General features: G+C 30.3%; 2 protein-coding genes across 2 annotated transcripts in view; both read left to right on the forward strand.

Moving 5' to 3' along the window:
* LOC134712398 (N-acetylated-alpha-linked acidic dipeptidase 2-like) overlaps window positions 1–18,238 on the forward strand; it is a 37,837-nt gene extending 19,599 nt beyond the window's left edge. The window contains exons 4-12 of the mRNA XM_063573908.1: window positions 4,920–5,007; window positions 6,297–6,383; window positions 7,555–7,647; window positions 8,686–8,870; window positions 9,413–9,550; window positions 10,308–10,451; window positions 11,145–11,334; window positions 12,560–12,719; window positions 13,643–18,238. Of these exons, the coding sequence (XP_063429978.1) occupies window positions 4,920–5,007; window positions 6,297–6,383; window positions 7,555–7,647; window positions 8,686–8,870; window positions 9,413–9,550; window positions 10,308–10,451; window positions 11,145–11,334; window positions 12,560–12,719; window positions 13,643–13,811 (1,254 nt within the window). The 3' untranslated portion in view covers window positions 13,812–18,238. The remainder of the gene's footprint in view (window positions 1–4,919; window positions 5,008–6,296; window positions 6,384–7,554; window positions 7,648–8,685; window positions 8,871–9,412; window positions 9,551–10,307; window positions 10,452–11,144; window positions 11,335–12,559; window positions 12,720–13,642) is intronic.
* A 2,719-nt stretch (window positions 18,239–20,957) lies between these two features.
* LOC134712399 (toll-like receptor 4) lies at window positions 20,958–25,652 on the forward strand. Its single transcript, XM_063573909.1, has one exon. The coding sequence runs from the start codon at window positions 20,984–20,986 to the stop codon at window positions 23,894–23,896; it is 2,913 nt and encodes a 970-aa protein (XP_063429979.1). The 5' UTR covers window positions 20,958–20,983; the 3' UTR covers window positions 23,897–25,652.
* Window positions 25,653–25,979: the final 327 nt, after the last annotated feature.

The raw sequence follows: 25,979 nt of genomic DNA on the forward strand, positions 1-25,979 counted from the left end.
TGTAATCAATATACAAGCCATTACCTTGAATGAGTCTTTGTGAAATGCATCATGGCATCCCCTAGACTCTTTATTCAATAGACATTCTAATGTTTACATAAAAACATATAAAAGTCTTTGTTTACTTACTGCCGACAAAAATAAACAATTGGTTATAGCAGTTTATACTTATAATATTCATGTTTTTCTTGCATGATAAGTAAACTGACCATGAAATTTAATATTAGTAAAAAAAGTTGTCACAAGCGACCAACTGTATTTAGAACAGTGCTCCATTCTTACTGTCTCCATGTCTGTTAGAGCATTGGAGAATTATTTATCAGTAAAAAAATAATTAATATTTACAGCAATTTGCTGTTCTGGAAAAATATTTCAAGCTTCTAAGAATTACTGTCCTGATTTAAACTGGACATATTTAAAAGAAGTATGTATTGGTATGCTTAAAGTTTGAACTGCAATCACATTTGTATTGTACTAGATAACAATGTATTTTTTTAGTGTCTTTAATATCTGTCTTGACTATTTCCAGACACTTGTTCAATATATTATCAATATGAGCAAATATGTTAATTGACTAAACTGTTGGTTCATCACAAAAAACAATGTGCAACCAAATATTAGCTATGCTTGTGTTGTTTTAAAATATAATAAAAGTAGACATAATGTTCCCTGGTTGGAAGGATGTCTAGAAAAGTCAGATAGACCTGGACTTAAATTCACTAGTCTGATTCTAATTTATTTTATTTGCAACAATCATCCACGTGCAATTCTATGCTCCATAAATATCAATGTGCAATCAATAAATAGTTATGATTTAATTTTATGTAAGATATCAAATCTGTATTTTATTAGAATGAATGAAATTCTAAATCATGCATGTTGTTCTAGTTCCTATGTTTCCTGTATGAAACATGTCAACATTAATCAAATAGACTTGGACAAAATCCCTATTCTATTTTTTAAATTCTATAGTGATCCATTGAGCACGTTTTATTTTCAATAAATATGGTTCATGTTCCCTGAATGGAAGGTTAACCAAATAAACATCCTCAGTTGTGGGCAAAATCCCTATTCGGATTGTTATGTATTTATCAACTGTTAAAACAGTATCACTGTTGGTCTACGCTCCCTGTATGGAACGTTTTCCAAATAAAACAATCAGAAATGGGCAGATTCCCTTTTCTGATTGAAATTTATTGAACCAATTGAGGTTCTAGTCACAATAGTGGTATACGCTCCCATACGGACGTTTTCCACATCAAAATAATCAGATCTGGTCAAAATACCTATTCTGATTTTAATAAAGTTATGTGTTTACACAGTCTCGTGTACCAGGCGTACACGTAACAGACTGCAAATTGTAAACAATCGAACCAAATGAGGTTCTAGTGACAATAGTGGTATACGCTCCCATACGGACGTTTTCCACATGAAAAACAATTAGATCTGGTCAAAATTCCTATTTTGATTTTAATATAGCGATGTGTTTACACAGTCTCGTGTACAGACTGCAAATTGTAAACAATCGACTTTATCCAAACTTTACACTCGACCCGTTTCGTAGCATTGCTCTAATGCAGTGAAAATCCGGTCACCTGAGCGTGAAAAAAGAAATAAACATCCGTTTAAATATATATCTTTTTAAAAACGTAGCACTCACGTAACATGTCCGATTTTGACAGCTAAATTCTGCTTTTCCTCGGACCCGATTTAATGTTTGAAAATGGCGGCTAAACAAAGGTCATTTTCTATGTCGTCGTATTTCCAGACTCGTAAGCTGTAAAAATGACGAAAGCGTGCATATCAGAAACTTGGCAGAAGCGCTGTATTCTGATTCACATTAAATTAATCGTATACCGATATTCCAAAAACAAATAATGTCTTTATAAAACATAAGGATTTTCAACAGTAAACTGTTAAAAAACCTTGCCGACGAGAAACATGCGTTCTCTTGAACGCAAAAATTAAAACTAAAGCTAGTGTATGTTACACAGGTGAACTATGACGTAGGTGAGTACATCTCATGGATGTAATTTTTAATCACCTAGGTAATTGCGATGAGAACATGTTGTGAAAGCAAACATATTCTATATATATAAATGTAATTTCATGGTAAGTATATTTAACCAAATTCATATAAAATGAATAAATTTGCACTTTTGACCCTTGCAGGCATATGAGACATTTATTACTATATCATGTATATAATGTGCAAATCCAAAGATTATTATTGATTTAAAATTGATATATTAAAGAAGTAATTTGAAAAGGAAGTTACTGCTTGATTTGATCAATGTAAAATATTTTATGATACAGAAAACATTAGAGGTTTGAAGTGGTGCTGATCATTTCTAGAGGACTTACCATAGATTCTCTAATAAAATGTTCACTTTGGAGATCTGTATATATATAGCTATTACGTCTTTATTTTACATTTTCGGACAGAATTAAAATTTTTGTCTTATAAACTTGCCACTTTGCAGATAAGTCCCATATGTTCTTTTTGGACAACATCAGATTCAAATGTAAGATCCATGGGTTAACATGATCTTTTTTTAACCAAATGTTATGAAACTTATACAGAATGCTTATTTCCACAAAAAAACGATCAATTTTGAAATTGGGTGGAGTCACTTTTACCGTTTCGAGTACTGGTAATGCCCTTCATAAACATAAAAATTGCTTAATTTTTGGTTTCTGATCTCTAATTTTAGTTGCCTGCCCTCTACCAAATGTTACAATGCCTATTACCATAAAATATAGATCAAGTTTGAATTTTGGTGGTATCACTTTTACCATTCTTGAGTTATCTCTATTTACAAATGGAAAATTTGCTGACTTTTTCGTTTCTGTTCTCTTACTTAAGTTAGTTGCAACCAAATGTTTTATACACAATACTTATTACTACAAAACACAGATCAAATACAAGTTTGGATATCATCACCTAAGTCCTTTACTTTTCACCAGTTATGTCCCCTTTAACTTCATTATAGTATGCTGTTGATTATGCAAGCAGGGCATCATCTGTGTCCCATAATTATTCCCCATTTATTTTAATTAGAGGTACCTTGTTAAACAATTTCTTATTCCCAAATCTGAATGATATATATTACAAGAATTTTTTATCAATTTGAGAAGGTTTTCAAAGAACAGTATTTGACAAGAGTTTTTTTTATTACAGTAAATATTTGGTTTGTTTATTCTTATTTCATTAGCCGTTACAACTTATAACAAAATATAATATGTTCTAGAGAGCATTAACATTTTCTAGAATATTTAAGGTATTGTTAAAAGGTATGCTGTTTGATTTGGAGGGTAATAAATTTAATATAACTATATTGAATTGATTGTAAATTGAAACAAATTTAAGTTAAATGCATTGATAGGGTAGAGAATTTTATCGCTTAGTAACAAGTTGCTTGTCTTACTGGATTATATTAAGTCCTGTTTTGTAATGTTGGCAATAAAACACATAATAAACTCAAATATTTCACAATCATTTATAGCATTGTGACTTTTAATCTATTGTTAGTATGTTTTGTTATATGTGAATATTTGAACAATAACATTTTATATCCAATAATATGGAAGTATTTCATGTGAACTGTTTGTATAGAGTTAACTTGACATAATTTATAAGATTTCACTGTAAATGCATTTGAGTTTATTGATAAAGCCAGTTAATGGGGTATATTTTATGGATACAATCTGGATATTCAATTTAAACAGCTATTTCAATAACCCGTTTCCACAAAAAAAACATTTGAACTTCTGTGTATGATTTGAAAATATTGAAATTGAGACATTCTGAAGTGTAATTTGAATAATTATAATTTAGACTATTATCTGTCTTGCAGTATAAACTTTGTTAAAAAGTTCAACTGATAAAAAAACTCCAAACTGTAATAGAGGTTAAATACTTTATGATTCAGCAGAAATGTATTGAAAAAAATAAAAAACAACAAGTTACATGTGAATAATTTCTATAAATTTCATGCATCAAAGTTATCTATACATGTAATGTGAGTCAACTAAAAGCATAAGAATGAATCATAATAAGTGAAACTCTATTTTGTCATTCTGTTCTGCATTGAATTAAAGTCATTTAAAATACATTATATGGGAAAATATGGAATTACACATTGATAAAATGTAATAAGAAATACTAGTGTATGAACAAAAGAATATTTTATGTTTACGTCACACATTTTGTGGACATAACATTTTGGAGTATTTATAGAAGATATCAAAAGGGACATAGAAGAAAGAAGGTCCAGATCAAATCAACCTTTCATTTTGAGATTACTTTCTTTAAAATTGAGAATGGAAATGGGGAATATGTCAAAGAGACAAAAATCCGACCAATGAGCAGAAAACAGCCAAAGGCTACCAATGGGTCTTTAGCAAACATAGAAAATCCCGCAGTCAGAGGAGTGCTTCAGCTAGCCCCTAAACAAAAATGTGTACTAGTTCAGAGATAATGGATCTGACGTATTAAACTCCAAAATATATATTTATGAATTAAAAATCATACAAAACTAACAAAGGCCAGTTGGGACAGTTGCAAAAATGAGGCGGGGTTTAACATGTTTTGTGACATCTCAATCCTCCCCCTTAACCTCTACCCAATGAAGGAAAAAAAAAAACACAAAAGCAATACACATTTTTGTGGTAGTGTCTGTGCTGGCCTTGGATGATGCCAATCCAGGTCAATTCAAAGACTTTAAATTGGTATTTTCTGCCTCCCATACAATCAAAGTTGTGTGCCAGGGTAAAGGACATAGTCAGCTCAGAATCAGAATAAAAAACATGTCAAAATATTACAGTGATTGATTGAGAAAATTTTAAGGAGAACCCAAAAGAAAGAAAAAAAATATACATTTGAAAATATATCTGATTGGACCTTTGTTCTGTTACAGATTAGAAATGGGATGACCTTTGGTGTGAGAGGTATATTGATACAAAATGCAGAAGAGGAAAACATAGCTGACATCACAGACTGTCTAGGTAGGAACTCAACAGTTTACGTACACTTTAAATGCAAGAAATATAATTTAAAAAAAAAAGAATTGCAAGCCATAGCAATACTGTAGACAAAATTTTATCTACTGACAATATGATATAACTAGTATTGCTGACCATACTGACTATTATAAAGGGAGCTCGCTTCTCAGTTTCAAAGTAATTAACTTCTCAAAACACTAGTTTATATTGATAAGAAATTAATAAAGGAATCCAAAAAGCCAAAAAAATATATAGGTCATTGTGCTTGTTTTCAAGATATGAGCCATTGAAATTTTGGCGGGAAAATATTCTCTCTTGACTTTTCATAGCTTTATCATTGACAAGTTAAAGTTGTCAAAAACTGTTAAAAAGTAATTAAAATTTTATAAGACTTTTACAGATGGCTTATCTTTATACATGTTAAAGAATTTTAAGAAGAAAAATGGGTGTCACCGGGCAAATTTTTTCAAGGGATTTGAATGGATAAAACAAGAGGATTCCGAAAATCTGACAAAAAGTCCAAAACATGACAAGCCAGCTTCCTTAAGGTGGTACCTAACACTACAGGGAGATAACTCTGTAAATTCGTCTAAACGTTTTAATTACGTTGTGTTGTAAAGGGAATATCAAGCTTCTCAATGATCAAAATTGGTGTTTGTCAAACTGCTATATAACCAGTGTAATTTTTCTGACAAAACGGTTGGTTCAAAATTTTTGAATTTTTTACATTTTTGTTAAAGGGTTAAAGTAAATACATTGTCAAAATTTAATGAAAATTAAACGAGCCAAATTAATTTTAGTGAAAGTGTTAGGTACCACCTTAAATAGCTGAGAAAAATTGACATTATGACAACAAAGTCATGATAAGTGGTAGGATATAACAGTGTAGGATGTTTTCTAGTTGTCGTAATCTGTAAATGACAAAGAACACAACATCCGCAATGTATACATATACAGAATTATTTCCTACTACAATCAAATCAAATTACTTCATTTTGTAATATTTTATTCAATTGTTAAACAAATTGAATTATTAGACTTCTGAATTTACTCAAATTAGCCTCGTCTCTTGTTATCAGGAAGTTTTGCTTTTATACATGCATTACAATATGTTCCCTTTGTTTTAAATGCTAATAGGTAGAAACTATGCTGAAGAGGTAAATACCAAAAAATATTCTAATGTAAAACTAAGATATGCATACAAACTAATAAAACAACCAAACATAATTAACAAAGGTATTAAGCTATCAGCCTTTTTGTAATATTCTCATGTAATTCTTTTATAAATATAGATACAAGCCAACAGTATCCATTTCCAGTACAGATATTATCCAGAAATATTTCTGAACAGTTACTGATGATTTATGCAACACAAAATAGTGAGTGTGTTTACTTAACAAATTTTTACTACAGTGACTGTAGTGGGGTAGTTGCTTGACATTACTATAGATATGTAAAAGTCACCTCAGCTTGTCAACATGGACTTAGAAATAATCACATATCATTTACAAAGGGACAAAGTGTGCTTGGTGTCTTAGGCACATAACATCAACAACAGAAGAATAAATTATTTTGATGTTTTTTGCACTTTTACTTGAGTACTGTAAAATAAATCTTCTATAAAAAGATTTGTCTTTACCAGAATGTGTAGAAATAATGAATCAAAATTAACAAGATTTTACTTTCCGGAATAGGAATAATGATAGTACATTGTCTTCACAAGTCTGATTAGGAATAATAATCACATTGTCTTCACAAGTCTGATAAGGAATAAGGAATCATACATTGTCTTCACAAGTCTGATTAGGAATAATGAATCATACATTGTCTTCACAAGTCTGATTAGGAATAATAATCATACATTGTCTTCACAAGTCTGATTAGGAATAATAATCATATATTGTCTTCACAAGTCTGAATAGGAATAATAAATCATAGAAACCTTATCTTCACAAGTCTGAATAGGAATAATGAATCATACAAGCCTTCTCTTCACAAGTCTAAATAGGAATAATAAATCATAAAAAAGCTTGTCTTCATGAGTGAATATGAATCATGAATCATACAAAGCTAGTATTCACAATTCTGAATATGAATAATGAATCATACATTGTCTTCACAAGTCTGAATATGAATAATGAATCATACAAAGCATGTCTTCACAAGTCTGACTAAGAATAATGAATCATACAATCCATGTCTTCACAAGTCTGAATAGGAATAATAATTATACAAAGCTTGTCTTCATAAGTCTGAATAGGAATAACGAATCATACAAAGCTTGTCTTTACAAGTCTGAATAGGAATAATAAATCATACAAAGCTTGTATTCACAAGTCTGAATAGGAATAATAAATCATACAAAGCTTGTATTCACAAGTCTGAATAGGAATAATAAATCATACAAAGCTAGTCTTCAAGAGTCTGAATAGGAATAATGAATCACACAAACTGTATTTATGTAAGTCTGAATAGGATTTTTATCCTTATCTTTTGCTAGGAAGCAATGTCTCAAGTGTTATGAATTGAGATATAACTGTATCTTTTCAGGAAATATATCTGTAAGATTGGTGTCAAATTATATACAGATTACACAGAGTGTCAAGAATGTGGTCGGCAGTATAACAGGAGATTTAGAAAGAGGTAAATATCAAATTGTTATTTATAAAAGGGTAAACATTAATTAGATAGCAACCAAATGACAAATTGTAACCAAATGATAATTACCAAAATACATCCAGTTTGCAGCATGCAGTCTTGTAACAAGATGCAGGTTTCTAAACAATTTGCCAAGCTTTTAATTTTTCCAGAATCTATAAAAACTAGGAATGAACAGAAACAATAAAAAATGCGAAAACACTCATATTTTGTTTCATAACCAAGTATTTTACACAATATCACAAATTAAGTGGAATGTGTTTTTATGCCCCACCTACGATAGAAGAGGGGCATTATGTTTTCTGGTCTGTGCATCCGTCTGTTCGTCCGTCTGTGTGTCCTTCCGTTGGTCTGTCTGTCCCGCTTCTGGTTTAAGTTTTTGGTCAAGGTAGTTTTTGATGAAGCTGAAGTCCAATCAACTTGAAACGTAGTACACTTGTTGCTTATGATATGATCTTTCTAATTTATAAGCCAAATAAGTCTTTTAACCCCAATTTCATGGTCCACTGAACATAGAAAATGAAAGTGGGAGTTTCAGGTTAAAGTTTTTGGTCAGTGTAGTTTTGAATGAAGTTGAAGTCCAATCGACTTGAAACTTAGTACACATGTTCCCTATGATATGATCCTTCTTATTTTAATGCCAAATTAGATTTTTTACCCAATTTCATGGTCCATTGATTATGGAAAATGATAGTGCGAGTGGGGCATCTGTGTACTTTGGACACATTCTTGTTTGAATTTGTAACAACAAACCTTACTTGCTATCATCATGATAAATGCATGCAAACGATTTCTCAATGGAAACCTCAGTTAAATGGAAATATTTTAGATTTATTCAATCAGAAATAACCATAAAAAACTTTCCTTGAAACAAAATTTGAGCAGACTGATCCCATTGTCTATCAGTGAATTAAATATTATAGACATTGACAAGTAATAATTAATGCTATTTTTTTTAATTTTTTTTATAGATTTCTTTATAGATGAAAACGTTTTTTCATTCATTACATTTATGTATTACAGATAGATTTATCCTGATTGGAGCCTCTAGATCACATCTACAAGTAGGTACCAGCTACCTGTTAGAGCTAGCCAGAAGTTTTAAAGACATGCAGAGAGGAAATGGATGGACTCCATGGAGAAGTGTTAAATTTTGTTCTTGGGACCATGATGGCATCTCAGATTTGGGTTTTAGTCAGTACCTAAAGGTAAAGATACCAGTTTATATCAGCAGTCAATACTGAATATAAAGTTGGTGAGATTATTGGGGTAACCAGGTGTCCATTTCCCTGAAACTAAAATCATATAAGAAGATGTGGTATGCGTGCCAATGAGACAACTCTTTGTCCAAGTCACAATTATATGTTTATATATGTTTACCAAACGTAAAAATGTCACAATGTACAATTTTTAACATGATTGAAGAATGTTTGTAGTTACTAGAAGTTGATGAGATAAGTATATTGGTGTCCAATAGGGTTTCTACAACAGCAGCCATCTCCTTGAAACTAATGATAATACTTAATACATTTACAAACTAAGAATTGTTGGTACATAATACAACTTTCAACATAATTGAAGAATGTTTCTAATTACTATAATCATAGGTAACTCTAAAACTTTACACTAACACATAGACATATCAATAAAAAGTATTATATATATATACAATTAAATATTTGACATGCTTGCATATTCAAAGTGAAAATGAGAGTATCTAATCATAAAGACACTTTCATATTCTCTACAGATGCAGACTATGTCCACTCAATCCTCAGCTGTAGCATACATTGACCTTGACCTTGGACAGATCAATAATGGATCCCATTGGTTACACTTAGCAGGAAGTTCAATGTTCTCTGACCTTGTCACCAGTGTGGTAAAGGAGGTAAGGAAGCAAGGATAAAACATGGTCACACATACAATACTGGTAAATCAGATGCATGTGTGACAAATTCTCCATTTCCATGTAGAATGTGCTTAGATACATAGAAAAGAACAACTTTAACATAGTAAGTTAAAAAGTTCTTGCAAAGTAAGCATATTCCTCATGTTCCTTGTATATGTATGTATTAAGTGTTGACACTGACTTTTCAAAAAGAGGCATTTTATGTATTAAAAAGAGAACATAAAATGGCTCAATGAAAAATACAAGACAAAACACAATGTGGGAGGAAGTGCTTTTGAAATAACAAATCTAACTCATAGCCCCCTTTGATTTCTAGGACGTTAAGCAACCAACAATCAATCAATCAATCCTTGATTTCTAAATAAAATTCTACAATTTCAACCATTCATAGCTGTTGGCTTTAAGTTCAAATGAAGGAGCATTCCTTTTATATTAAAACCATACCTTACTTCAGTGTGCAGAAACTCACCTGTTATTGCATATTAGAGAGGACTGGTTCTGTGAAGTATGGCAGTACTGAAACATATACTCTTGATCTGAGTTTTAGGGAAAATGTGCCCTCCTATTTTGAAGAGTAAGTTTGGTAAAGGTCATATTTGACCACAAAAATTAAGTCCATTATTTGAAGATAAAAATGCTTCAAGTGGATGGTTTAAAGACACATTAGCAAGAAATAGAAGGTTTTTATCTAGAACAGTCAGATATGTTGTACAATTTTTTTTATTTTTCATTACAGGTTCCAGATCCAAATAATGATAATTTAGTATTAGAGAACACATGGGATGGTTTGTTACACAGTATGAAAACAGAGACCAGGATCCAGCAGTTTGGTGTACCAGTCTTTCATGCTTCTGTATCACAGACAAATAACCTAACTCAGGTAAATAACCAAATGTTTAGAAAGATGATGAGTTATATTAAAAAAACTTAATAGTAGCTTTTATCTCCCATGCAATAAGATTTACTGAAAGCTGAGATTTATGACTGAGTGATGAATAATTGTAAATATTGTCATAAAGGTCAAATGTCATCAGTTTTAAAAAGAAATTACTTAATGTTTAAAAATAACTTTCTCTAATTTTCATGCTATTTTCACATTTCCTGACGGGTGTGAGAAAATTATTTCTAATCTCTAGTGAAAAATTTGTTCTCAGCAAATGATTGGTCGAAATTTTATTGAAACGTTAAATTTTCTTTGTTTCTGCTGAATTTTCCTATTGTGACATCATGAAAAAAGGGGACCATGTCTGAAGACATCACATATAAAAGAACACAACTTTCTTCAAATCTTTGAAAAAGAATGATAAAATTCATTAAATAAACAGATTCCACTACTATAACTCGTGTATTATGATATTTCTCCACTCTCGACAGTTAAATTTTAACTATTTAAAAAGCTTCGCCAAGCCTCACGCTTTAAATATTAAAATTTAACTGTCTGGCTTGGAGAAATTTCGTAACACACTTGTTACAGTTGTGGAATCTATATATATCTTTTCATAATAAATGATTTAATATAAGTTCTAGGATTAGTAATATTGAGTACATTATAATATATTTGTTATTTCCACAGACATCAGACGATGATCACCACCACATGTACAGTCTAGCAGCAGCAAGAGTTGCTTCCCTTGTAACACTTAGACTTTTGGATGAGGAACTTCTACCATTCAATATAACCTTCTATACTAGTAAAGTTTATAATGCTATAATAAAAACTGTGATGTTGATTAGAGAAAGCAGTTCAAAACTTTTAAGTACAGGTAAATATAGTACTTTAATTACATATTAGTAAAAGTCTCTGTTTCAATCAACTAATTTTGAATGATGTCTAAAGAGCCCTAATTTTTGTTAGTTATTTTAGTTTATTTTATTCAGTGAATCGCTCAATATGATATTTTATAAAATGTAATTCTGGGGACAGAATTTTGAGATTTTTTTAATTTTAAATTAACTTTTTCAGTCAATTCTTTAAAATTTTATAGATCTTTTTGATTGATTATTCTTTTGCAATAGTAAACACTTTATGTATAATATTCTATATGCCCATTATAGCCGGTATGTATAATTGTTAACCATTGTTTGCCTGTCAGTTCACATTTCATACAAAAACATGAAAATGGTATGTTTTAAAACATGAAACTTGCTTGAAATATATGAAATGGATGAAAAAAGACTTCTTTATAACTTAATTTTGAAGAATGTTTTGCTCTGTTGTTGAGAGTTAATGAACTTTTAATGTCAGATTTATACAATTTTCACATATCATACACTATAAAGTATGCTGGGAACATTTAACTCAGAACTTCATGCTGGGCTCTAGTTGTTATTTATAAAAATAAGCTTTTTTTTATTATTTTTATAATTTTGTGATGTGATTTTCTAGAGCTACAGAATATTAAATGTCAGATTTAATGAAGTTTTATTAAACAATGCTGTATATTTTAGTTTGCTTAGGTTGATTTACTTGAAACCTTAGACAACTGTTGCAATTGGAAAGTAAACTTTCTTTGAAAATTTTCTTATTGATTTGTCTTTCAAAAGGTATGGGACTTAATCCCTCAAATTTCAGGTAATTGTTCAAGCTATATACTTAGTCTAGCTCTATTACAGTGGGGGATCCAGAACTTTCATAAGTTGCCCCCCTCCACTTATTAGCCTCTGTAGTATTTGTATGTGTTGTACCAGAGCTATTCAATAGTTCATTGCAGTTTAAGGATTTTTCAGACAAATTTTGTTTTAAGGGAAAAGCTGATATCTGTCAAAGGGTTGGCAATATCTAGTGCAAAGGTCTTGTCTAGAGGCCATAGGAATGATACTGGAAAACTAGCATTCAGGTTAATAAACACTATGTTGCCCTAAGGATGGCTTTGGTTCTATATGTTACTAAGTTGCCCTCTCATTGATGGCTACACTATTTCTTGTGTACATAGTATAAAACTATTCAAATGAATTGAATTCCAATTTGATGATAATAAACCTTTTCAGATAGTATACTAGAACAAGCAAGTGAACTGAAGAATGCAGGAAAGACATTTACTGAATACATTCCACAACTTTTAAAATCAAAGGATCGTTTAGCAGTCAGAAGAATTAATGATGCAATAATGAAATTACAGAGAATACTATTAATGCCAAATAAATACAGGTAATTATTGAAATAATATTCAAAAACACATAATTATCAAACTAATAATTTAGGGCAAATATTGAATTTGAAGTCCAGTTGAAGAATTAACATAGTTTCTGAAACAAATGTATAGTTTTATTTCCTGTATTGTTAACCTTCTTTACAAACATTGAGCTGATATTTGTTTATAATTTTAGGAATAGCTTTTCTAGATTTTATACCAGTTTATTTTAGTTGACTTTTTTCTTTTTAGCTGCAGTCATTTTGTAGAATCATTAGTTTTGGGTCATATATGATGCCAGTTCAATAGATCATAATTTGCAATCAATAAACAACAACAATACAAATAATCATACTAAGAAAGATAACTCTATTTCGAAAAGTTCAGAAATTGATTTTTTTTTATTAAAGCAGCTCAATTCAGAATGTATAAAATATATTTTTTTACAAGATTATATATATTAAAGATGGGGATAATGTGACTCAGTATGATAATGAATAAAAGGAGATGTGAGGTATATGTCAAAACGCAGCAATCAAGTGAAACAAAAAATAATTAATACATCCAGAAAATATCTCTAAATAACCTTTGGTGAATTATAAACAGTCAGATATTCAAAATATAAAACTGGAACCATAGTGAGAAGAGACTGAAAACCATATTATATTGTTCATCTGTAAAAAATGCATATGATGGATAAAATGGTTCCTAAACAGACTTGAAATGACAAATTAAATGCATGAAATATAGCTTGTATCATTATAGTTGTTACCTCATATGTATGAAATCTTAGACAGCTAGCACATTGCTTGACTGCACAGTAAGTATTGGGTAAGTGATCAAATACAATCTACAATGTTGGATTGTAATCTGAGAATTAATTGACAGGTTAGATAACAATGAACCAGTAAAAACTTAAAATGTTTTTTTTTCTTTACAGATCTCATTACTCTATTTTAAAAGACAGTAAAACAGAGGGACTTTCGTCTTCCATTAAAAATTTGTTACCATTAGCAACTGTAACTAATGACTACAGCCAAATACAATGTTTATTAAAAAGCATTGGACAAATTTTACAAGAAGCAATATTTTGTTTGCAAAGTATTTGATGTATGTTTCAATACTGTGATTTTAATTGTATGAATGGTGATCAAAGAATGGATGAGTTGTACAATGTTTTCTTTCCAGTATTTATATGCATTAATCTGCATATTGATTTCTACTTTAATTTCTGAGAACTGCAGTACAGGACCATTGGAATGAATTTTGGATTCGTAATGTGAAGTTTTTAAGAAGAGAAGTTGAATAATGTTCATTTATTTTGCAATGAAAGACAGTTCACTAAAAGTTATACAGTTTTAAAAACTTGTATAAGAATAAATGTAAATTGTAACATTTCATAAAGCCAGTGCAACATTTTCAAACACTAGCAAATGATTTTGTTTATATAATTAGTGGATGTGATGTTAATTTATATTTAAATCTAGGTTTTGGTTTTATATGATAGATTTTATATCTAGTAGCCCAATCATTTAGAAATTTGATATACAGTCTTTTGGGACAAAAATATATATCCAAATTAATTTTATGAATTCCAACTTAAGTAACTAAAAAAAAACGAAAATAAATGGAAATATTTTCACAACCTATTAATAAAAGATTAAATTTCTGTAAAGTTTATGAATAAATTCCAATTGTTATTGTAATTTCTCTTATTTAGTATTTAAGGAACACTGCCAAAGCAGCCAGGATATTAAATAAACGCAGGTTTATCTGCAATTTGTACATTTTCACTTTGATTCTACTGCCTAGATAGAATGTTTGACGGAGGAGATGCATTTTTGGAAATTTTAGGCAATGATGTCACATAACAATGGATCACCATTAAATTTTTATGTCAGTCTGTGTCATTCTATCAATGAATAGCATGGACCTTTATTCATTCAACCTCAGAACTTTAACAATGCTTTAAACTCTTGAAAACAGTTTTGGCAGCTACATCATGTAACCTCATATTCAAAACAAAAACCCAAAAAATAAAAGTTAAGACAAATGGCAAATAAAAATAAAGATTGCTTTTTATTTTTGAATTGTTACTTTATTAACTAGAATATCAGCTTGCCTTAAGGCTCAATATTCATGTTGATAAAGTCACTATTAAAAAGAAAACATAAGTCTATGTGATATTACTAGCTTCTGTGGTCATATCATGCTGTTCTAGGTGTGTAGACCTTTATTTAAGTGTTCTATGGAATATTTGATTTTTCTTGTTGTTGCTCAAGATAGTGTAGACTGTAAAAGTGAGTGTTTCAGAATACATTATGAAGATAAATGAATGAGAGTCTGTTTCACTCAATGTTTGAATGAAAGAGAAATTTGACATGTGTAAAAGAGAAAGAATGAATAAACAAACAAATTTTATTTTCATGAAAGGCAGCAATGTTTTTATTTGAAAGGTTAGCCCAATTGTTTAGTCCATTCATCAAGGTAGAGGATTTTAAAGACAATTTAGAATTCATAACAAGCCATGCATTCTTGAATAATTTTTGTAATTGTAAGTTGTATATTATTATTGTATGATGGTCAAACCAATGATAGTTTATTTCAATACAAATGTGTAATGTGTGTTTCTTGCTATGCAAATTGTATTTTTTGCCATGCAAATTGTATTTTTTGCCACCAATTGGTTATGTTATAATAGATTTGGTCACACAGATGATAAAGATATTGTCTAATGATTTGTTTTTATTTAAAATGAATATGATATAGAATATCCCGATGAGATTTGTTTAAATGTTTGGTTTATCTTGCCAATTATGTTGCAGTTGTGATGACTTTACACTGCTATTTTCATATGCCAATTTATTTATTTTTTTGTGACTTGCATGATTTTTATTTTTCCTGAGCACGTTTTTTCATTCTTGTAATTAGTATTTTGTCTTTCCATCATTTAACAAAATATGGTCTGAAATGTATTATTCTGTGTAAGCAGAGTATAAAATGTTATTTGAAGATAAAAGGTTTTAACATAGTTTCTTTCATATTGATTTATATTCATGGTAAAAATAACAACAATTGGACTTAACTAATGACTTGTGACAGTTTAGTTGACCCTTATTTTTCAATAGAATATCTAACAGCATTTATTTACATTTGATCTAGATATCAAGATTTTTTTTAACAAAAATTAAATAGTCTATTTGTTTTGACAAGGAAAGAAGAAAATGTAAAAATTGAAACCAAAATAATCATGGTCAGAAATCCATAAAAGGCAGCCATTTCAGACCCAAATCCATTCGAGTCAGTCACTTGTGCCACAAATCCATTATAGGCAGCCTCTAGCTGCAAATCCACAAAACGCAGCCTTTAAGGCCACACATCCATTTTAGCTAACCCCTAAAGCCACAAATCCATAAAAGGCAGCCATTAAGGCCACACATCCATTGTAGGTAACCCCTTAAGCTACTAATCCATAAAAAGCAGCCATAAATGCCACACATCCATTGTAGGCAGCCACTAAAGCCACAAATCCATGATTGGTTTCACTCAAGTCACACATTAATTTTTGGTATCCAGCAAAGTCACAAATCCATGAGGCCAATTTTTTTAAAAAGTTTTAAGGAAATTAAAAAAGTTAAAATTCTCATCATCCCATTATGCCTAACATTTTCAAATTTAATTGTTTGATGGAGTTGATGGTTTTTTTTACATTTCTCTACCATATTGATGCCATTTTGTTATTTAGCACTTACATCCACACGACTTTGTTATGTTTTTTAGGTTCAAATGATGGTCTTACTCTATCTTAACAAGGTTTGGGAAAATGTATAGCTGTTATTTTTCAAGGGTGTAATATTCAACGATTTTCATTGAGTATTGGTATACAAAATATTTTGGCAGTTATGATTTTGGAGGATTTATCAATACCTTTGCTTGTACAGTTTTAAAATGGCAGATTTATTATGTTGATTTTGTTCTATCTGTGAAAGGAAGTAAAGATTTACACCCTGCGAAATAACCCATTATAAGGTTTATGCCTGTTTTACACACTGATCATACTAATTTTTTTTTTTCCATGATTACATGTATATGCACAGATCTCAGATTGAACCAAAATTTGTTCTTCCCATATAATTAATTTGTTGTATTATTTGTTGTTTGTGCCAAAACCTACTGGGTTGTGCAATGAGATGTTGAACCTGATGTGAACATTGTAAATTTTGTATATTATGTTAGTCACTATGTTTTTAAATGCAAAACCAGATATGTTCAGGCCATACTATTTGTTTTAATGAGCAAATGATCTTTTTTTATTTCTGCATCTATAATTATAACTTATAGTTCAAAACATTATTGTCTTTCGGCCTACTGATCTTGTATTTAAATTGATTTTTCATTTGTTCTATTGTGATAAATCAGATAAGAGAGATGAAATGAAAAGGAAGGAAAGGTGTGATTTGTTTTGGAACCATTTTCTTATTTTAATTAAATGATTTTCCATTGCATCAATAAATGAGTGATATTTATAAATTTATCTATTTTTCTTTTATAGAAAATAACATGACCCCAAAATGCTTTATAGGAAGACTTCATAATTTGTTTCCTTCTTATTTTGACACACTGATTTTTTTTAATTGATGGAGATTTCTTAATGGAAAATAAAATGAACCACCAACAATATTTTTTGATCAATTGTCATGAAATCTAAAGACTCTGTTAAAATGACAAGGTTTGCTTCCCTTTGATTATGTTATGGTTGTATAATTTATGAAATTATTGAATTATGATAATGTAAATTAAATTGCATAGGCAATAGCCACTTTTTATTTTGAATTGAAAATCTTTAAAAATTGTATCTCTACAGTAAAAAATGTGTCTGTTATAAATCACTCACACAAATTAAAGGAAGCTTCTTTTATCAATATGATAAATTGATGATTTGTTTGAATTATTATTTTTTTTAATTTTTTTTTATTTTTTTTTTTTTTTTTTTATCTCAAACAGTTTATCCAATGCTGATTCTGAATCCCTTAAATATAACATTTCCTAAGGTGCATTGGATATGAATTGACCTTATGGAAGTGCATGTACATGTATAAGACGTTTATTAATGTTGAAACATTTAAATACAAAATAAAATATGACTTTTGGTCTGTTTTTATTTTTTCTTATTTCAACTCTATTTCAAATATTCATTGATTTTGCAAAGGGATTTTTTTAAACTAAAATAATTAAACAGATGTATTGTTATTCCTTTGCATACATCTTTTTCTAGCCAAGGCAGCTCAAATGTATTTACTTAATGAGATTGAAAATTTGGCAGAATCAAAATCAGATTGCAAAACTAAAAGTTTGACATTTGTTGAAACAAGAGCTATGCTGATTGCATAAATCTATATACTGATTGACTGTAAGTTCTCTTAATATTAGTATATTCTTTTTTGGTGATTGATCATTATTCACTCATTTGTGTTTTGTTTCAATGCAATTTTGTAACTAATTTCTCTTTAAAGAGAAAATAAAATATATTTAGATACACCATTGTCTTTATTATTGTGCATATACTACAGGCTATAAATCAGATACTGGGGTACAAGAAATATCAGATAGCTATCTTAACTATTTTACAATAAGGTTATTGGGATTCCTATCAAGGTTTTCTTTGTATGTATGGCTATGGTATCATGGTTTTAATGAAGGTATTGTGATGAGGGTTTGACAGGAAAATATTAAAAAATGTTTGTGCATAGTGAATAAAAGAAACTTTTAGTGTATTGAGTACATGATTTTGTTGGTGACAACTACCATGTAGGTAGTGAGTATACCTTCGTTATGAGTCGGACACTTCAGGGTACAAATGTATTCAGTATAACAGAGATATCAGCAATAATTTACCTGTTGATAAACACAAACATAAAATTAAAAGTAAAGTAGTAAAAATACCGAATAAGGAAAGTTCAACAGCAAGTCTTTTATCAAATAGCAAAATTAAAAGTATAAGCACATCAAACGAATGAAACAATGAAACAACTGCCATATTCCTGACTTTGTACATGAAAATAAGAATTAAAACTACATTGATAAGTTGAATGACATCTACTATTGAATATTGACAAATCAATATTTTCTATACTTGACTGTTATTCTTTCTTTTTCGCCATAAAAACACCCACTTAAAAAAAAACATTGCCCTTCACATATTTATGTTTAAGAGAAGGCATGTTCATTAGAAGGGACAAAACAATAGGGAATTGGCCACTTCAAATTGGTTTCTTTTTTCAGATCCAAACAAAATGTCGTGTTGTAGCCAAAAAATATCCTTTTCAGTCCATTCATAGACCATGCTTATCACATTTTTGAGGTCTCTTGCTGTGATCAACATGCATAATCTGTATCAAAGCATTTCAACCAATATTTTTCTCTTTTTAAGTTGTGTTCAATCTGTCAAGAATACGTTATATTTGTAGTTCTGTACGAAAAGTTTGTTTGCTATAATTTAATTCCTTGTTCATTGGAACATAGAAAACAAACAAATTTAGAAATAATTCTTTCGAGCCATTCTCCGCTCATTTTCACATGGGTAGGCATTATATTTATCAATATCTTAATACCGAGTGTTTGTGAGGTTTTAAATATGTTAAAATGTAATGCCTTCCCATGACAAAATCAGAATATAGCATGACAATAATCTAATAGGGAAAATTAAGATCTTTTGTACTTCGAAGCGAACTATAATACACACTCGGAAGACAGCAATTTCGATTTGAAGAACAAAAAATGTTATAGAAAATGAACAGTTCAACGATAAAATGAAAACAAAATTTAAAACTACTTTAAGAATAACTTTATTTAATTTCCTAGTGAGCAACACCAACACAAATATGCATGATGATTTCCAGCGTTAGTCCAAATTAAACTGACGTTGCAATTTCGATTGTAATGTCAATCACGTGCAGCTCTTGTTTTATTGGAATTAGAGCATGACATTGTATCCAAAGTCGATGAAAAAAGTCATATAAGAATCTTTAATAAAACGCATTGCGACATGCACTGTGCTTTTACATTCAGATCATGAATGCATTTGACAAATTACTGAAACATTTCTACCTGTGCAAATTTCAAAAGCGCAATTTTACACCAGTACTGAAAACCTTCTAGATTATACATAGATAAATAAAATCGTATAAGATAAAGCAAAATGAGGATGTTAAATTTGATGTATGCCTTTTTGTGCTTCTTCGTTACATTTGATGTTTTTATAGTGATTAAGATGATAACACACTGTTGACTGCTGTACCCCTATTTTTAACATTTTTACTTATTGAGTCTGTTTGGTTTGTTCACGCATCGTTGAAAATGTAATGGAATTTGATGCGACTGTCATAAAGTGAGAGGTTTAGCTAGCTATAAAACCAGGTTCAATCCACCATTTTCAACATAAAAAAATGCCTGTACCAAGTCAGCAACATGACAGTTGTTATCCATTCGTTTGATGTGTTTGGACTTTTGATTTTGCCATTTGATTTCTGACTTTCCTTTTTTAATTTTCCTCGGAGTTCAGTATTTTTGTGTTTTTACTTTTTAGTAATCATTCGAACACGATGCTTAATGTTGTTGACAGTAATTTAATACTGATGTTTTATGCTCATAAACAGACAGGAAAGAGACAAATTAACACTCCTTCAAATGGTCTTCATTGGACAAAGACAAAAGTGTAAAACACGTATGCACGGATTGTGCACATGATCAAGTGCAACAATGCCAATATTTTGGTAAACGAAAAATACAACATTTAATTGAAGAACGCAAATAATTCCTGTTACAAGCGTAAAAATTCTCAAAATTTTAATAGTCTCTTAGTAAAACAAGATGATCAACAAAGTACATTTACGTTTCGACAAAAAAAGTCTTGCATTTGATGTGCTGATAATTTAATATTCAATTTTCTACAGTTATCAAATTGGCTCATACAGAAATAAAAACCAATTCGATATATATCTTACATCATAGAAAAAGTTTAAAAGCTATAAAACCTAGAAATTAAAAAAAAAAATTCTATAGTTGTTATGTTTGTGTCATTTTGATCTTTTGTGGATAGTAGTCTCATTGATAATCATACCACGTGTTTTTTTTTTTTTATATTTGTCTCTTATTACATAGAACATTAAACATTGTCATGTAATTAGAGACTAACATTTTTTTCTTCTAAACTTTGTTTATTATAGTGTGCCTTTCTAAACAAGGAAGCGATTCAAACTTCGTGAAGTTGTTGTGAAGAAGAATGTCTATATTATTGATGATCAGTTTGTTAGAATTACTATTACTGCCAGTATGTTATTTGTCTGGTAATAATACGAAAACAACTTGTGCAAAATGTGACTGCAATAAAAAGGTTATAAATTGTGCAAATCATGGATTAAACAGATATCCTAATTTCAGTTTATATAAAACAGTTAGAACAATTAACTTTAGTCATAATAATCTTGAATACATGCCAGACGCTAATTTGTTACCAGACCATTTACTTATTTTGGATCTTTCATTTAATAAAATCAACAGATCTGAAAATTATTCATTATCAGAGTTGAAAACTCTTCAACAACTTAACTTGAGGAATAATAGTTTTCACACAGTATTGGACGGCAGAAAATTACCGGAATCAGTAATTTATTTGGACTTGTCAGTGAATAAGATCAATTCATTTGGAACTTATCCCTTTGTTAATTCTAGAAAGCTCCAGGTTTTAGATCTTCACCGAAACCTACTGAGTTACAACAGAACGGTATTCAAACAACATGTCTTCAATAATCTTCAAAGTTTGACCAAGCTGAACATCGGTCAGAATGGATATGACACAACTGAACCCGTCTATCCCGATGAAGTTTTTCAACACTTAAAATCTCTCCATACCTTAGTTATTGATGGATTCTCGACCACATCATTCGGAAAAGTATTTTCAAACATGAAAAATCTGCAGGTATTATCTATAAATAATCTAATGCTGCCAAATCTTGGAATTGAAACAATAACGGAAAACTATTTTGAAAATTTATCTCAAATAACGGCTTTAGACATTTCATTACATCGATACATTCAGATTAACACATCAGGAAGCGAAGTACACTTGAAAAGCATTGAATCAGGAGCAATAGCTAAATTAACAAATCTTAGGAGTTTAGATATATCATTCAATTCAATGTTAGGATTTTGTGGTTTGCGTAATATAACACAAGATTTACCGAAAACAGATATTAAAGTCTTGAAGGCAAATCAAATTTATTGTCCATACGGATTCAGTACTATTCTTTTTGTTGATGACATAAAACCTCTTAAAGACACAAATCTAACGAAATTGTATTTAGACGGGAACAGACTTGAGATGACAGAGGATCTAGCCCCGACTTACTTACCCAAAACATTAAGGGTACTGAGTCTTATGGGCAACCGGTTACGGTTAGAAAAATATAAAATAGACGGAATTTTCACATTAACTGGTATTCATTCCTTATTTCTAAGTTTTCAAGACCAAACCCAGTCACAAAGGGTGCACTCTGGATGGTTCGTTTGTAACGATTTCATAGATACACTTAATTGTTTGTCAGACCGAAAATCTTGGATGTTACAAAAACAAAATGGAGGCGTATCTGCAAAACAACGCCAGGAATCTTATGAATCCGACGAATTTGGTTTGATAGCTGAAACATATTCCTCGGATTATGTAAAATATGTAGATTCTAAGAATTTTCCAAAGATTCGATATATCCAGTCGTATCCACATATAACAGCTGCAGATATCAAACCATACCAACCACTTGCAACTATAGATAATCCACCTCCCGACTGTACATTCGATCCCCTAATCTCCTTTGTCAACGCAATTCCACCAAATACAAAACAGATATTTTATGAAAGTTCTAACCTCGGGGACATAATCATTCCTTTCTGGATGAGCAATGATATTTTAGAAAATATTTCTTTACGTGGAAATAATTTTCAGAATTTTCAGGGACCAGTTTGTAATGTTACAAACGTTAAGATTTTAGATTTGTCTGAAAACAAGTGTTTAAACATCTTCGCACATTTTTTCATTGGATTCATTAATCTAGAAAAACTATTTCTACAGGGAAATTTACTTGGAGATGCCATGAAAACATTTGAACATGGGGAATTATTTGAAAAGAAGTTGAAACTTAAAATGTTGAATATATCTTCAAATCGGATAACTACATTACCAAACAACTTTTTCGCTCATGTTCCAAATATTAAAACTATTGATATCAGTCATAATCTTCTCACTGACTGGAATGTTACGATTTCTCATCTATGGAAGCTTAATATTATAGACTTGTCCTACAACCAGATCACTTTTCTATCAGATAAGGCTATGAAAAAGCTTGACAAATCTACGTCACAGCATATGAACATAAACATGATGCATAATCCCTTTGAATGCTCTTGTGACTCTCTTTCTTTTCTTCTCTGGTATAAGAAAAATCGTAAACGAATGGGATCGTATTCGATTATCACCTGCAAGAATAGTAAACGAGAACTGATATATGTCGAAGATGTACTGTTAATCTTACAGAAACAGTGTAATTCTAAAGTTGGATTACTTATAGGAGCTGGTTTATTTTTATTTGTATCACTTGGATCGATTTTCGGAGCTATTGCTTATAGATATAGAATTAGGCTAAGGTATTCGTTTCATATGTTTAAAAGACAATATTTTGGAGGTTACGAACCACTCCATGTCAACCAGAATTATGCATTTGATGCATTCATCTCATATGCCGACCATGATCGACAGTTTGTAATAAATCGTTTGATAGAACTAGAACAGAAAAAGGGAAAGAGGTTATGTATTCATCATCGCGATTTTATACCAGGGAATGAAATTGCCGAAAATATAATAAATGGTATTCACCATAGCAAAAAGACCATTTGTGTAATAACACGTGAATTTCTGAGGTCTACTTGGTGTAATTATGAATTTAACATCGCTCGTACGGAGGGAATTTGCTCACGTGAGAGGGAAAACATTATAATTGTTATATTAATGGAAGATATTCCATTCAAAGAAATACCCATCCGGATAATGGAAGTGATAATACAAGAAACCTATTTGAGTTTTGCAGAATGTCTCAATGATGATGATACATTTTTGGACTTGCTTGCGACGGCAATTGAAAACTAAACCTATAGTAAGGGTAGTAAAAGTATATCCGGTTTAAGAAAGGATTCAAACATTAAACTGATTTAAAAACCATCTTGTAGTATTGGAAGAGATATTAAGTGTTATAATATGGATAGTAGTACTAATTTGATATGGACGACATATATCGATGTAACAAATATCATTAATGCCCCTTAAATTCGTAAAATAACTATGTAAAATATAGATTGCGTTTGAAGAGTGATGCTAATCAGAACTTGTCACTTTTTATCAATAGTTCGAATTCGAATGAATTAAAAAGAAACTAATCTTATAAATGTACACGACCGAAAACACGTATCATATTCATGATAACCTAAAAAAAGAGCACAACATTGTTAAATCTGCAAACTTGCGGAAGCAGCTCTTTGTTCTTTCCTTGTTTGGATTCGAACTGATGATATTGAGGAATCGAGACAACCAAAATGGCCTGCATTTTGTGCAGCGCTTTAAATCACTCGGCCACATAGCCTATACATAAAAAAATGTACTATTTTTTATTATCATAGATTTCACGTATTTTTTTTAGCAATAAGTTAAAATCTACATGATAATTGTCATACACATTTCCAAGTAATGTGATGATATTTCAACGCATTAATATTTATTGATAAAAGTATTGCGCATTATATATGAGGGCTTTTAATGCTTATCATTATGTCACGCTTGAAAATGCAGACGAAAGGAAACAACACCAATCATAAAACTAAACATAAAAAGATCTTATTTTTAAATCTATATATCTCGTTCAACTAACCAAGAAAATGCTGTGGTTTCCCATTGCTGTATTATATCATTACTATTGTAATCAGTACTTCAAGGTTAACATTTAAAATACGTATTTGCGAAAGTATAAAATATAGTTCACAAAGAAAATAAAGATCTGATTTACCATTTGGTTTTTAAAATAAGATATTTATACATAACAAGCATACCTAATTTTTGTCGAGCGTGAGACTTTTGTCACAGAAAGCTCGACATATGGATAGTGATCCTTCGTCGGCGGTGTGACGCGTTGGATAACTTTTTAAAAGCTTTATATTTTAGGAGGTGGAAGAGCTGTACGTTTTATAATTTGTATATAATAGATGCCTTATGTTACGACGTTTCCGTCTGACCATTATCCTAGACCTCATTTTTATGGTTCAGTGACTACTTGAAACAAAAGTTAAAAGATTTTTTGTAATGTTAAATTTCTCTTAAGAGTTATAGGATACCTATAGTTGGTATGTGCGTACCTTGCAAGGTCCCCATGCCATTCAGACAGTTTTCACTTGATCTCGACCTCATTTCATGGATCAGTTAACAAGGTTAATGTTTGGTGTTCAAGTCCATATCTCGGATACTACATAATTAGGTTTAGTATATTTGGTATATGTAAGGACTGTATAAGGTATGCCTGGTATGGTTCATCTGACCTTGCTCTACCTTTTCTGGTTCATTGGTTAATGTTTAGTTTTCTTGGTTAAGTCTGTTTCATCGAAACTATAAGTAATAGGTCAACTATATTTAGTGTATTGAATGATTGTAAGGTGTACATATACTTATCCATCGGTTTATATGACATTGACCTAATTTTTTTGGATCATGTTAAGTTTATGCGATAGTTGTAGTAAAGCTTTCTATCTAGGACTATCAACAAAATATCAATGGTAATAAAAAAAGATATTTCAGAGTGTGCGTTCTTGTTTATGTAAAATGTAGAAAATTTACACGGAATATTAATGTAGATATTGTTTATTGTTGTGCTTAATTCGATCATGTTGCAGATATATTATTTCCTAAGGATTACATAAAATATTGTACAAATAGCAGCCGCTGGATGTTCCATTCTGGTCAGAGGTTTATTAACAAATAAATAAATGTAAATGTGAACAGTTTTGTTTTTGAATATCTTTTGTTTTCGTAGCAAGCATATTCCGGATTTAACACAGTCTTGGAAACCCAAACGCACTGGTTTAAATGATTTGATGGTTAGATGGTTTGGTCAGTGTTTATAATATTCAAGATATGTTAATGAAATATTTACCAATAGAGAATATTTATCTGCATGTAAAAATCAAAC

Source organism: Mytilus trossulus, chromosome 3, assembly GCF_036588685.1.
Source record: "Mytilus trossulus isolate FHL-02 chromosome 3, PNRI_Mtr1.1.1.hap1, whole genome shotgun sequence".
Taxonomy (NCBI): Eukaryota; Metazoa; Mollusca; class Bivalvia; order Mytilida; family Mytilidae; genus Mytilus; species Mytilus trossulus.